This window comes from Ornithodoros turicata, unplaced genomic scaffold (genome assembly GCF_037126465.1).
Source record: "Ornithodoros turicata isolate Travis unplaced genomic scaffold, ASM3712646v1 ctg00001287.1, whole genome shotgun sequence".
NCBI classification, from domain to species: Eukaryota; Metazoa; Arthropoda; class Arachnida; order Ixodida; family Argasidae; genus Ornithodoros; species Ornithodoros turicata.
The window spans coordinates 43,429-58,398 of NW_026999536.1; the positions used below are offsets into that span (position 1 = coordinate 43,429).

The following is a 14,970-nucleotide window of genomic DNA, read 5'->3' on the forward strand; positions in this document are numbered from 1 at the left end:
ACCTCTGGGTATAAATATAATTGTTTCATCAATGAAATTGCTTTGGTTGAAGTCTAGTGCGTGTCTTGTGTCCGTATTGTCTTGTTTTACCGCTCTTACTCAGCACTGGGGGATTTTGTGGTCTTTCTTTTTTTCTCTCTCTCTCTCTCCTGGGTACACGGCTATTTTTCTGTGTCCCACTCGGAGCACTCTGTGGTGATCTGTCCGTTGAAACTGTGTCTGTATGCTTTCTAACGTAGTTAATCTTGCGTTCCCGTGCTTCTTCTGTGCCTGTGTCTACCGCCCGTGCATTTGCTTTATGATGGTTTTATAAACTCTGCAGCCAACTGAGGGTGCTTCATCCAAGCAGCCTCCTGGGTCGGAACTGAACGACGGTGGTCGGCTCTCTTCCGCGGGCACCTCTCTTTTTCCAAGTCCAGCGCACTCTGTACCGGGTTACGCAGCTCCACAGAGCAAGCCGACCACCCGCACAGAACCGCCGTCTGCAGTGTGCGGAGCAGAAGGAGCTGCACCCTTAGACCTGTGCGTCAAGAAGGGTGCATCAACTACCTTCCTGTCGCCGGAGGTCACACTGACCCCTGTTCCGAGCAATCGTCGTCCCCCCACCCCCAGGTCCTCACAGTCTGGAACGCCTTCTCCGGGTCTCCACCAGATGCACATCCTGGAGACACTTACTGCGAGTCTTGGACAGCCCAGGGGACAGCAAGTGCCCTCCCGAAGGAGAGGGAGGAAGAGCAGAGATTCTTTGCTGCCACCTCCTGCGGTGTTGGGGAACCTGTTTGCTGCTCTGGGAGCTCAGGTATACCCGATGCTTGCTTATTGCCGTTTATCCCGTGAATATAACTGAATCAGTTTGTAACAGAGTTGTAAAGGAAGTGTGATGATGCGTTATGCTTCGTATTTGTTGCAATGGAAACAGCAAGATGTTACTACATGTGTTAGGGACGAAACTGTAGTGAAATCTAACGATAAGGTCTTTGCGGGAGTGCCGTGCAGTGAAACAAACAGTGTAAACACTTAAAAAGCACTTGTAGCTTGGGAATGACCACAACTGTCCTGTTCCCCAAATGTGAAATGTCAGTGGGAATATTTAAGGAAAATCCATCTCTGCTGTTTTTGGCTGAGCAACGGGATACGGCTTATGGCAAATTCCATGGTGCATTGTTAGCACAGAAGAGCTTACACTGACTTGAGTGTGCACGTATGGCATTTCATTGGTCGTTGCGTTTATGGCTCTAACGTTTAAAGTTTACCCACTTTTGTTAATGGAATGCTTTATCTCCTCTTTCTGAAATAGGACATGAAGTTGTCTCCTAAGGAACAAGAGTCCCTTCAAAGGTTTCAGCTATTGGCCTCCCAGGGATACAAATCCAAGAACAATGTGGTAAGTGCTTCTGTGGAATAGTCTCCTTGCTGTTGACAAAGCAGTGTGGATGAAAGCGAGGCAACATCTCTTTGCAGACACAGAAACCCACTAACAGTTCTATGATGAGTGAAATGGCTGCAACGTTGGACAAGTTGCACACGGACGAAGAACGCGTGTCACAAATGTCTCCCGATAATGCCAAGGTTAATAGAAAACGTGTGTCACCGGAGCACTCTGACTCTCACCCGCGAGACTCCGGGCGTGAAAGCAAGCGGCCAGAGCTGGATCGCAGCGCATCCGGCAGTGGTGAGTTCAATCTTCTATGTTTGCTCGTTAATTGTCAATAAGGATCGTTTTATATTTTTGCAAAGATGCGATTCTGATGTTTATAGGAGGTGCTCATATTCACAAAGTCTCCCTACTGTTGTGACCAGCAAAAGCTCAAACGGTTATATCTTCGCATTCTTTTTACTAGTAATACTTGAAGACCCAAAGCAGTAATGCAACTGAGCCTCAACACAATCAAATTGTAAATGATTGCACTTTAATTAGTTAAATAGGGTCATTTGTTCGATGGAAAGTATTGAGAAAAAATGATCCAAGGGCCAACCTGCACACCTTGTTGTAGGCTTCATCGTTTGTCGGAAGTCTGGCATAAAAATATTGAAAGGCACACTTGTTCTTGAATACCATTCAGGTTTTATTGGACGCAATTGAACCTCTGTATGCAATAAGAGGATAAGTCGAAAAATCCCAAACCGAGAAAACTTCAAGCGAATATCTAGTAAAGTTATTGCAGCTGGGTTTCATCGAATAACGAAAATGCAAAATGTCTGACATATATGTAAATGTCTACTCTACACGCATGTCCTGATAGCATAGTTTTTGGGCGTGTGACAATGCAGAAATTGTGCAAAATGTGGGAGCATGGCATATCCCCTTTTTCAATGTAACACCACATGCACAGGGTTTTTGTGCAGAAAAAAACTGTTCCCAGGAGCCAGACTTTGATGGCTGAACAATGGTGATACCAGGTAGGGTGAAATCACCTGTGTGTAGTGGAGTAGCCTGGATCGGGCTTATCGTGCTGCTGAACGAGCACAATCTTGAAAATAATGGCCTAGATGGCCAGTATAACATAACTTATTTAGTTCACGTGTTTTTTTCTATTACAACGCTAAGTAGCACTGCTGACACGGCCACATGAGGTAGGAAGAGCGTGTTTTTTTTATAGGAAGTCAAAGTTCATTTTCACATCGTAGCAAAATTTAAGCTGCACCATTTATATGTGTCCGATCTGGCCGATATATGGCCCGATCTGACTGTTCACCCATTGACACACATGCTTTTCCCGTTTCTTACCCTCCTGTAGCGGGTCAAGAAATTGCAATATGGTCCTAAATTTTCTCTGGCAGATACATGCTGCTAGGTAGATGTCATTGTAACAAAAAAATACTAAAAAAAGGATAAGTTATCCCCTTATTGCATACAGAGGCTCAATTCTCATAGCCATACTTACATTGTTATTCAGGAGCGCACAGAAGGTATGTTTCATCTGAACCGTCTTTTCTGGCGTAGCAAACATAGAACGTTTGTCAGCTGCAGATAGCAATGGTTCTTTTCCTTTTCTCATTTCTTTTTTTTTTTAATTGGACATGGCTGGACGTGTGTGCTGGTGTGCTCACTATATCCGTGGATCCGCGCGTATACCCGCTCTACATCGTGGTTCGTGGATAGAAATATACTGTCTTGAAATTTGTGCGGATGAAGTGCAGATAAAACCGTGCACCTCAACGGTTCACGTGGATATCCGCATTTTGTTCACAACTATCCCTGACCGGAAATCAGGAGGGTCTAGATTTGAGTCCAGGGTCTCAACACCTCTTTCCAGAGGCATTTTAATTCCTTGATACTTGGGTATTGGAGGAGTCTCGCGTGTTTGTGTCATTCATGTTTGTAGCCTGCCACAGCTAATTGTCGTTGCAAGGATTAGTGTCCCTGTTGACATCCTCCAGGTGAAGCCACAGTTGGCATAAATACAGTCTCGAACCTCGTTAATCTGACACTTGTTAATTTGACTTGCACGCTTTATGACCGTTTTGTTTCGGAACCATTCCTCCCCACGTATCCGACAATGACAGAAATTCCTTTTTGCACAAATGGGTGGGCGAACACGTCTATTCTTTGTTACGACCGCCACTAGTTCAACGTCTAGTTCTGATTGGTCGAACGAGCAGTATTATTGGGAAAACTGCAGATGGGAAATCTGTCTAAACGGTACTTCCGTAAATAAAGTGTAAGATGAACGATGAAAGATGAAAGTCACTGAAAAGGTTAGCCAGCTGTAGGGATCGAACCCACATATTCTGGATTACCTCTTGTTCAAAGTGTAAGATGTTCTTCACAATATCTGTTGTTTTCCAATAAATTATTGCACAGTCTTGTGTTTTCTTTCATACGTGTCTACTGTTGTTAATATGACAATTGGCTTTACGACCAATATCTGCGGTAACAGCTGTGGTCATATGATCGGGGATCGATTGTAATCCAAAATGGTGCCAGTGTGTGTCATCCTTTTCATTGCTGTGCCTTAAACAGCATATATCTGAGGGATTCTAGATGACATATTCCTGAGTGGTCTGTGTGCTGAAAAATGAAAATGTTTGTAAGATAGCATCCATAGTGGAGTGACGTAAAGGACGTTCGACAGGCGGACACAGAAACAGTAGCACTTTCAACCTCGTTTACTAACATATGACATCAGGTATACACTGTCACATGTATAAGTATATACTTCGTAGAATAACCGGTTAGCCAAACCATGTGCCTGAGTTGATCAAGTCTAGTTCAAGTTGATCTGTCATGTAACTGTACTGTAAAATAGATTTCACAGCTAGAGAATGGTTAGAGCCTGAAGTTTTAGGGTTTAACCCGATTCTTCCCCGAATTTGCACCCCGAATTGAAGGTTGCCTCTTTAGGGTGAAACCTGATATTTACCTGGCAAATTGCCCTCACTGAGAAGTCCGTAAAAATGCACATTTGGCTTGTTTGACAGCAAATGCAGTTACACCAGAGTTTGTACCAAACCAGTACAGTTAGTTTGAGTAACTGAGCCCGATTTCTCCCCGAATTTAGCATACTGGAAATTTTTCCACCCGAATTCGCATGAATTTAGAGCACATGTTTATTGACCCGATTTTTACCCTCCGAATTTAGAAAAAAATATTTCCCGAAAACTTCAGGCTCTAAGAATGGTACATGGGGGTTAGCCAAGGATTTGAGCTTATTGTTGACCTGTTATACAAATAGTTACACACAGTGCCATTCTGCTACATTAGCTTATGTTCATACCGTGGATGGTAGCATTTACTTCATTTCCTTGCAGAATCATCAAGTGAATCTGAATCAGCTGGAGATTCCCAATCTTTAAGCGGCAACTCTGACACTGAAGATACAGAGAAGTCTGCAGCAGCCAGCACATCTAGCAGCATTCGAGTATCAGGTTCTGAAAGAGGACCTAAACGACACAAAGATGAGTTCGGTAGGTCAATTTAAGTTCATTGTGTTGCTTTTGCAGTGTGGGATGGGGTTACAGGGTAGGGTCCTGCATGATTAGGGCTCGTCATTTTTGGGTTAAACCTGATTTTTCAAGATAGTTGTCCCCCGAAGAAGTTTTCAATAATTCGGGTAAAACCCTGCATCTACCCGAAATCCTTGTGGGCCTTCAACTTGTCTTTCTAGCTAGACCGTCGCAAAAGTGAATCATAATATCAGCAAAGAGGAGTATTTGTGACAACCTATTTGTCCTCCTTTTATAATCCCCTCCTGCAGGAGAAAAAAAAGACTAGCTTTTGTGGAGCTCGGACAACTGTTTGAATACCGCGATCATTCGCTGCCCCAGTTCTGAGTGTAAATGTAAATGTGAAGATTCTTGTTTCTCGTTCCAGTGTGACAGCAGTGGCTTGTTTCATATGTCTTTCGTTTCGCCTGAAAATTCGCCGATGACATATCAAACAGAAATTGTAGCACCCGATTTCTCCCCGAGTTCTCATGTGTAAAAAGCACCCGATTCCCCCTCCCCCCGAATAAAAGAAATCCAAAAACGAAGAACCCTATGCATGATCAATGGTGCCCATGGATAACCCGCACTTTCCTGCAAGTCGGTGTCCCGATTTGTGATATTGTGTGGGTCGGGCGCGGGTGGGGTGTTGGAAAAACGAGAAAGTGTTGGATGCGGGTGGGTGCGGGTTTCATTTTGTAACGGGACGCCGATAGAATGTGGGTCTTGCACTCGCAGGTATGGGATGGATGCAGGTCAAACAATTCTGTGCATAACTACAGTTGCATCCTACAACATAGATTTTGTATTTCATTATTGAAGAAGCACAAAGACAACTGCTTGTGTAACTTTTGAACTGAATGAAAGCATGACAGAATGTGTGGGGCATCAAGTGATGCCATGTGAAGGTGTGTGTGTGTATGGTGTGTACAAACAATGCATCAGCATGGCACCACATTGCAACCTTCTTGGAGCAAAAGGTGGAAAATGGGGCACATTGGGGTCAAAAGAGACATTGTGAGGTGCAGTGGTGCACCCCTTCTGTTCCTGTTGCCATATGTATGTTGTTAAAACATCATGAAACCTTTGCGTTTGCTTCTCTTAATACAGAAAGGTCTCCAAAACGAAGACGGTATCACCGAGGTGAACAGGAACTCAGAGCACCATTGGAGAGAGGGTAACTATTCTGAAAATAAGTACCATGAGGGTTGGGAATAAATTGGATACGGGGGCATTTTCCTATCGTTCTTGCTACGTTTTTTTTTAATAATTCCTTGTTGCACTCCTCATGTGTTTTTATGTTTTGCTCAGGTGGCAGCGACAAACCAAAATTAGGTGCTTCAGTAAGGGTGGTATCCGTGGGGAGGTGTTTTACATTGCTCCTTGTGGGAAGAAGCTGAAAAGCTACCCTGAAGTAATGAGGGTAGGTAATTGTATGCTTAAACACCAAGTGAAGAGTGCTCTCTGAGAGTGCAGAACAATTTCTTCCCACAGTACTTGCAGAAGAACAGCATCTCTGACATTGGAAGGGAGAACTTCAGTTTCAGCACTAAAGTGAATGTCGGGGATTTTGTGGAAGCTGCTGGCAATGGGGGCCCAGATGTAAGTTTGCAACATTTCAGGATTCAACCTAACACACCACAGATTAATAGAGCCTGAAGTTTCTGGGTTTAACCCGATTCTTCCCCGAATTTACAACCCGAATTGAAGGTTGCCCCTTCAGGGTGAAACCAGATTTTTACCGAGCACATTGCCTTCACAGAAACGTCTGTAGCAATGCATACTAGCTTGTTTGGCAGCAAACCCAATTACATTACCATTTGTACCAAACCGGTACTTTTCGTTACAAATTTAGCATACTGGAAGTTTTTTTTTTCACCCGAATTCACATTAATTTAGAGCACACGTTTATTTCCCCGATTTTTGCCCCCTGAATTTGGAAAAAAATATTTCCAGACTTCAGGCTCTACTGAGAGAGTTTGCTTGTCCATCTTTTTGGAAAAACCACAAAAAGCTAGTAGCAAAAAACGCTGCAAAGTACAGTGAAACCCGCGTATAACGATATTGACGGTAATCGCGAATTCCATCGTTATAGGGATACGTTGTTAAACGAGGGATGACCTAAATAGCGCGTCCCCGAAAAGTCGCGCGTCACCCCGCGTGTAGCAAAAGAAAAAGAAACAGATGCTAAAAAAAAACGCAAAGCTGTGTGACATCGCACTGGCTTGGGAAAGCAGCGATCAGAACTCGTGGAGGGAACCAGGGAACATAGCAGGACAACTTCTGGCAACACTACACGTCACCATTCCGCAAGTCGGCTTCACCTAACGCCTGTGTGCTTTAGGTGAAGCTCGCTTCAGAACACTGTCGCGTAACTCGCGGGTGGAAAGCATGTGCTACGCCTTTTGAATCAACTCGCGAATTTGAGCAACATTGGCCAAATACGGAGACAAAAAAGCACTACCACCTACCTCTTTCACTGACAGTACTAGAAAATGAACAGTCGCTGTCTATTTTCTTGCCTCAATTTTTATTTTGGTTTAATTCTTTTGATGTGAAATTCGGATTATACAAATTTTTTCCGCTACCCCGTGATATTCGTATCATCGAGATTCTACTGTATCTTATCGCGGCGATTTTCGGCCCCCCTCGAGTGAACCCTCGTTAATATGACTCCCGATAATCTGACATACGCGCTTTACGACCATACTCCTGGGGAACAATGCAGTGAAACCTCTGCAAATCCCCCTCGTTAATATGACAATTCCGCGTTAGGACCAAAATTTTCGGCAACGTCCATAGTCATAATAACGAGGGTTCTCTGTATATTTTGACGGTAAAATCATGAACAATCGTTTTACGAAGGATATCGTTATACGCGATATCGCTATCCGCGGGTTTTACTGTATTACAAAACATACAGAGGTAGACAAAAAAAAAAAATTACAAAAACATGTTACTTAAACACACGTTACTGTTTTGTCTACCTCTGTACGTTTTGTAATACAGTCAAACTCCTTTACAACGAAACTCAGGGGACAGCAAAAAAAATTCGCAGTAAAGGTATTTTCGTTAAAAAGGATGTCCATTATTGGACCTATAGGCTCCAGCGGGACCACAAAAAAAATTTGCTGTAGTGGTATTTTCGTTAAAAAGGTGTTCGCTATAAAGGAGTTTGACTGTACTTTGCAGCGTTTTTTGCTACTTGCTATGGAATACCAACTAGCCCAACGGTCTGCGTTATTTGACTTCACAGAAAGCTATTTTGATGTTGATTGCAGAGTCTTGGAGCAGATGCACAATTGAAAGTAATTTGCATGCTGTATCCATTCTGCATCCTTTCTGTTGTTCTGTTGTTTTGTTGTTTTTCTAGGTTATGTATGGTGTGTGTGTGTTTGCAGTTTTCTAACCTGAGCATTCCATTTGCCCAAATTTAAAGGGGTAAAATGCTTTTGCATTGGGTGTCTCATGAGCACATCTCTAAGCTGTATAATGTCTTATTTAGACCTGCATGGTGCTAAGTGGGGAGGAAGTAGCAGCCCGTCTTCAGCAGGTACAGGGCCTTCCACGAAGTAGTGCCAGCCTGGGAATTGTCAGGAGGGGGAGGCCACGCACAGTGACCCCTGACCCGCTTTCCCAGGAGGTACTCAAGCAGCACGGTGAGTCACCATTCTGGCTTTTTGGCATCTTGCAGGTTCTCTTTTATGAGACTTTTATCAAAAATTGTGGAATCTCAATTCTTCGCAAGTAATTTCTACAGACAACATTAACTCAATAATTACCCGTCATTGCCTTACGGTGTACTTTGATGACAAAACCCTTTCGTGTCAAACGCTGCTTGGACACTGCTCTACACAGTGTTACCATAGTGACCTGACTTAGATGCACTACTGTATTCCTGTGCACTGGCTACCATGACTCGGGCAATAATGTCCTCTTGAGGTGCCTTTGAAAGCCTCACTATGTTGTATCCTTCTGGTTTGATATTTTGTGAGGACCTGTTAAGGATCTGCATGCATGCATGCAAGGTACAGTAGCCAGTAAGTGTACAGTGACGAAATGTCCCTCGATGAAGTACAAGTAGATGTGATCTGACGGAAATGGAAGAGTTCATCAGCGGAACATTGACAAGTTTTTCTGGACACCGAATTGAATAAAGTAATTTTAAGTCAAATTCGTCTTTCCGGACTGCTCAATTATTTAGACTTTTCACGATACCTGTTGAGTCCGAAAAATCAGTCGGCGACTTTATTCAGTTTTGACTGCACCACATAGCAAATTGTATTGTAGATTTCTTTTTGTTTATGCGTGCTAAGAGATTAATGTTGCCAGAATAATGTTAGAGTACTTATAGTTAGTGTACAAGACAATTTGGAGATTTTCTTTGTTTCGCCGCATATGAGTGAATTTTACAAAGTTAACTTTTTGCAGTTGAAGAATCCCGGCGTCACCAAGAGCGTCTCGAGCAGCTGGAGCAGCAGCGCATTGAAAAGGAGCTGCGGGCTCAGCACATGATCGAGGTGAACCCCTGCTGAGCAACCTTCCTCTTCCTTGCAAATCTTTCTTTCCCCTCCATGTATGTTTGGGGTTGGGTTGGGCGCCGTGGCATGCTGGTATTCATGTGACTCGAGGCCTGTTGCCTCTCTCTCTAGACATGGCTGCTTCGTCTTTCTTGCATTCTCTTTCTGTGATCTGTGTAACTGGGCAAAAGAGAACTCCTGTGCCATGTTGCATGCTTTGTATCACAATCAGATTCGGCGTCAGAGGCGGGAAGAGCTAGAGAGGCAACGTCAGGAAGATTCATTGCGCAGATCTCAGGTATTTGCATGCATTTACTTGTATGGCTTGAATGCGCACCCGCTGTGTATTATGCTTGCTCGAGTTGCTTCTCAGAGTGTTGCAGATGCATTCCATTTGGTGCGCCTTCTCTGGGATAAACTTTGTTGTTTCTCCCATTTCAATTGTGTGGGATTTTTTTTTGGTGTGTCCTGCATTTCAAATGCACCTGGTTTTCTCCTGAGTCAGCTATATACTGTATGTCAGAACTACAGACAAAAGTGCATGTGTGTGCATGCAGCTAGTCCATCAAAGAAATCACTCATACCTATGGGCTTCCCTTTTTCTCAGTATGCACTCCTGAACCCTGAAAAACGCTTCTCCTAGGCAAAATAGTACCTTTTATTAGCCTGTCATTTACCTGTAGGTAGAATGATGAGCGATATCTGCTGTCCTTGTCCAAAGTGTTATGCTTCCAAAGAAAGCTTATTGTTGCCAGACACCATACCTGTGGTGCTGAATAGGGGCTTTTCGGTAGCACTTTAATCCTATTCATTGGTGTCACTGTGGACATGTTACCACTATGACAATCGTTGAAACTCTGTTAGTTATTATAAGTATAAGAGCAACCAATGAAGAATGAACTAGCTTGCACACTAGCTGCAGAGAGCAATAAGTTTTTCAGATATCACATAAAATAAACATGAGGTCGAAACCAAATGTGAACTTGTTGCTTTCCTTTGTACTTTCTGAGTGAAAACTGATTGAAACTGAGTGAAGTGATTTATGTAATCAAAATGTCCACGGGAACAACTGCAACAAGTTACTGTTCCACCCCAAAATAAGCAAAGATCTGAACACAGCTCAGTATATGCCAGCAGTCTGGAAGTAAAAGTAACACCTTGGTCGTTGCAATCTTCTTATTGCCATGAGGAATATCAGCCCTTGTGTGTAGCATAATCAATATTTTCTCGTCGCTCATTGGAGTTACAAATTTAGTTCCTTATTTTCAGGAACGAGAAAACAAGAGGCAGCAGACTGCTTTGCTAAGGGAGCAGGTATGTCCACCAATTATGTCGGATGGTAGAGATTCTGTGCGCATATTTCTATCAAAATGTTGAAAAAGTTGTATAATGTTGGTTATTTGACGTTCACCTTTAATGTAGAACTCTCCTCATAATTCTAGCAAACTGTGTTCTCTGCAAAATTGTGTTTACTATGTGTGCTCAAAACATCAAGTGTCGAAAAAGGTGAAAGAATTATGCAAGGCAGGAAACAAAACAACATTAAAGTGAACAGAATCCTCAAGGTGCCTAAGACATGAACAATTGAAATATGGCACTCGTGGGAAAAGCCAGATAGCTATGGGATTGGAAACATGCATATCTTGATTGCCACGTGCGAGAGATGTGTGGTTGAAATCCTACCGCTGTCTGGCTTTTTCGATGACTGCCATATCTCAATTGTTTGCAACGTTAAAACCGAAATCTGATGTTTCCTGTCTCACTATGTTCATGATAGCAGTACAGCGATGATTCGATCAACATTTCCGTGAAGTGGGGTACAGTAAACTTCCGTTAATTCGACCCTGACGGGGACGCGAAATTTGATCGAATTATCCGAAGGTCGAATTAAAGAATAGGCAGAAAAACTGTAGAGGTCAATGTCACCTTTGTGCATTCCTCTGCTGTCGCTTACGCTTGAAACGCGCATATCTCGACCTCAACACATTGTACACAGAGCTCTCTCTCGCGCGCTACAACATCGGTGTCAGGCGTGTCCTGCCCGCGCAAGATGGCGGAAGCGACACTGTAGACGATTTCGCGGAAAGCTCGCAGTGTGCGTGTGTGCACGCACAAACACACACTGAATGCGCTCGGCGATATCGTCTTCAGTTTCGCTTCTGCCATCTTGCCCGGGCAGGTCACGTCTGACGACGATGTTGTCCACTTCCATGAAGTCATCGAAATTCGAAACTCGGCGAGCGCACGTTGTGTATCGGACTCTTGTTGCACCGACAGTTTCCGAACGAAAGCCCGGTGAAACGTAAAACAAAAAACGAAGAGAAAAAACGAGGACTGTTTCCTCGCCCGGCACTCATCAGAACCACGAACCACCACCAAATGAGTTTTAGTGCATCGTACGCCATTGGCTTTGCGTACGCAAGGGATGCGTGGTGGTTCTGCACAATGCGCGAAGCTCTATGTTTTGCGCGTGCACAGAACTACAAACACTATTGCTTACGTACGCAAATACGATAGCGTTCGGTGCACAAAACCTCGCAGTTATCGGAACGGATCGGTACTGTTCAATCGCCGTCTGCCAATCTGCCACCTGACCTTTAGGGCGAACTTTATGTTGCTATGTGCGGTGCGGGCGAATCGATCGAATTATACGATGTGCACAGATTTCACGTTCGAAATAACAAACTTTTTTATCAATAGAAACGTATGGGCATTTGACGGGACCTTCGAATTCGATCGAATTAAGCGGGAAATCGAATTATCGGAAGTCGTATTAACGGAAGTCTACTGTACTATACAGATCTGCGGGATTTCGCAGGCAAGAGAAAACAAGAAAGAAAATGCTGCAGCATTCTCCCACGACCGCTTACAAACGTGTCCCTCACGCTTTTCCAGCCTTTTGTAACTTTTCAGTATGCAAAGAAAATTAGACTGACAATTTCTCTCCGGGTGTTCACCACTGTGCAGGTTTTACACGTGACATTGCATTGCATTTTTAACATGTTGCACATCAATTGAAATCCTTAGATAATTTTGAAATACAGTCTAGCCCATTTATTACGATCTTTGATATTAGTGATAACTCCGATGTTGAGATCAAATTTCTGGTTGCGTGTCAGCTTACTCATTGAAATACATGTAAACAAGAGATCAATACAGTCAAACTCCTTTATAGCGAACACCTTTTTAACGAAAATACCACTCCAGCAAATTTTTTTTTGCGGTCTCGCTGGAGCCTATAGGTCCAATAATAGACATCCTTTTTAACGAAAATACCTTTACTGCGATTTGTTTTTGCTGTCCCCTGAGTTTCGTTGTAAAGGAGTTTGACTGTATACGAATCACTGTGAAAGTGTTTGCTCAAACATCATGATCAGAATTCTCCCGGCAGCCAGTAAAACGTGGGAAAATCTAAAATATTCCCATCATTCCATTTCACCACATTACCACAAAATAAAGTAAATTGGGGTAGTAAAATAAAGTTGTTGTTGATGTTGCTGCTGTTGTTGCTTTTTCTTTCTCATTTATAAACAGAAATTTGCCTATCGTTTCTCTTGATGTGTGTCTCGTATTAAATATTAATACTGCGATTTTGATACCACTAGGAACTTCAAAAGCGGAGAGAAATGCTGCTTATGGTGGACTTGGTAAGACGCCACTAACGATTGTCTTAATTTTGTAACATCTAACTCTTGTACAGCACACGAGGAGATGTTTAATTCAATTTTTTTTTTTTGCGCGAATTAGGAGAGGGAGAGACGAAGGCAGCACATGCTTCTTGTACGAGCATTGGAAAATCGAAAGAAGTTTGAGGTGAGTGTGCTCCACCCAGTAACCGAAAATTATAACAGCAGACAAACGCTTACATGGCAAACAACATGCTATGTAGAAACAATAAATTATAAATCTGGGTTTGCTTCATTCCATGACTGTTACAGGATCAGCGAAAAATGGACCTGCAAATTCTGAAAGAAGTGAGACGTCCTGTGGAGGACATGCGACTGAAGGATGCTCTTGTAAGTTGCCCATGCACCCTGCAGCTTTTCACTATAAGGTGTACGGTGTACTATGAATGTACAGTTGAACCCGCATATTTTGAGTTATTGCGTATGTTGAACAATAAGAAAATTGCCTTGAAAATTACTAGAGTCTGAAGTTATAGGGTTTTACCCGATTCTTCCCGGAATTGAAGGTTGCCTCTTTAGGGTGAAACCCGATTTTTACCTGGCAAATTGCCCTCACTGGGATGTCTGTAGGAATGCATTAATTTACTTGTTTGGCAGAAAAATTCAGTTACATCATCATTTGTACCAAACCACTACAGTTAGTTGAGTAACTGAGCCCCATTTCACCCCGAATTTAGCATACTGGAAGTTTTTTCACCCGAATTCGCATGAATTTAGTGCACATGTTTATTTACCCGATTTTTACCCCCCGAACTTAGAAAAAAATATTTCCCGAAAACCTCAGGCTCTAAAAATTACATGTAAAAGTATAGCACGAGTGTGCGACTTTATCGAACTTCGGTACCGCGGTTACCCGATGCATCGAACATCGAGATCCTGAAAAGGCCACCTCTTCTGGACACTTGCGCCGGTGATCTCGCACCCTCGGAGAGGACGAGAAAGAGCGAAAGCGGGCGGAGGAGGAGAGAGCACGTAGGCGGAAACACGGACGAGGAGGCAGCAGGGGCGCTTCGTGAACTCTCAGTGTTTACGGGCATTGTTCTCCCATGCGTGCACACTACAGTCTACGCGGATGTAGACTATGCCACGGAAGCTGTGGCGGACCGGACAGGACACGGACGTGTTATCCTTCGCCGCGGGAACAGGACGCAGCTTGCACCCTTTGTTTTCATGACCCGGAAATCGGCTTGGGGGTCATAAACCTTATCTCGTTCTTTCGCTGTATTGAGGCGGCGGCTAGAAAGTATTTCGTTGTAGCGGGAGATAAAATACATTGATCTCTATGGCCCTGTGCTGGGGAATCCAAATTATTTCGCTCTATCGCGAATTTCGTTATATCGCGTTTCGTTGTAACGAGGTTTGACTGTATCGAACTATTTTGCGATCCCCTCCGAGTTCGATATATGCGGGTTCGACCGTATGTAGAAACTGTATATTTTGAGTTTGAAAAGTAAGAAAACATAAATGCAAACTTAATGGTAGCAGGTGAGTGCAGGTCCCAACGAAGGTTTACGGAACATGCGAGCGGTGTGTTTTCTCCTTGGTGCGACATCCAGCCGGCGAGCGGAAATGGGCACGTTTGCTCGTTCTGATGGGTGAGCGAGTGTGCTGATAGCAATACACCGAGGTAGTTTTGGTATGGCTTGCATGTGCTCGAAAGGTGGTCTGAATTGGCGTCGCTGCTAGCGCACTCCCCACCACCCCTTTGGACGAGTGAACAAGCGAGCTTCCGCTTGCTGCTAGGGTGTCGCACCGATGAGAAAATACACCGCTTGTACCATCCGTAAACTTTTGTCTGGACCTGTACCACCACAGTCATTCCAAAGTTCTTGCCACTC

General features: G+C 43.6%; 1 protein-coding gene across 6 annotated transcripts in view; it reads left to right on the forward strand.

Moving 5' to 3' along the window:
- LOC135376770 (bromodomain adjacent to zinc finger domain protein 2B-like) overlaps positions 1–14,970 on the forward strand; it is a 46,273-nt gene that overhangs the window by 12,033 nt on the left and 19,270 nt on the right. For 5 of the 6 annotated variants that reach the window (XM_064609244.1, XM_064609245.1, XM_064609247.1 and 2 more), the window contains 14 exons: positions 323–799; positions 1,298–1,384; positions 1,462–1,672; positions 4,753–4,908; positions 6,037–6,103; positions 6,238–6,349; positions 6,421–6,528; positions 8,432–8,585; positions 9,358–9,446; positions 9,679–9,744; positions 10,716–10,760; positions 13,052–13,093; positions 13,194–13,259; positions 13,385–13,462. In XM_064609244.1, the coding sequence (XP_064465314.1) occupies positions 323–799; positions 1,298–1,384; positions 1,462–1,672; positions 4,753–4,908; positions 6,037–6,103; positions 6,238–6,349; positions 6,421–6,528; positions 8,432–8,585; positions 9,358–9,446; positions 9,679–9,744; positions 10,716–10,760; positions 13,052–13,093; positions 13,194–13,259; positions 13,385–13,462 (1,758 nt within the window). The remainder of the gene's footprint in view (positions 1–322; positions 800–1,297; positions 1,385–1,461; positions 1,673–4,752; positions 4,909–6,036; positions 6,104–6,237; positions 6,350–6,420; positions 6,529–8,431; positions 8,586–9,357; positions 9,447–9,678; positions 9,745–10,715; positions 10,761–13,051; positions 13,094–13,193; positions 13,260–13,384; positions 13,463–14,970) is intronic. The other variant, XM_064609246.1, reaches the window with a different exon arrangement.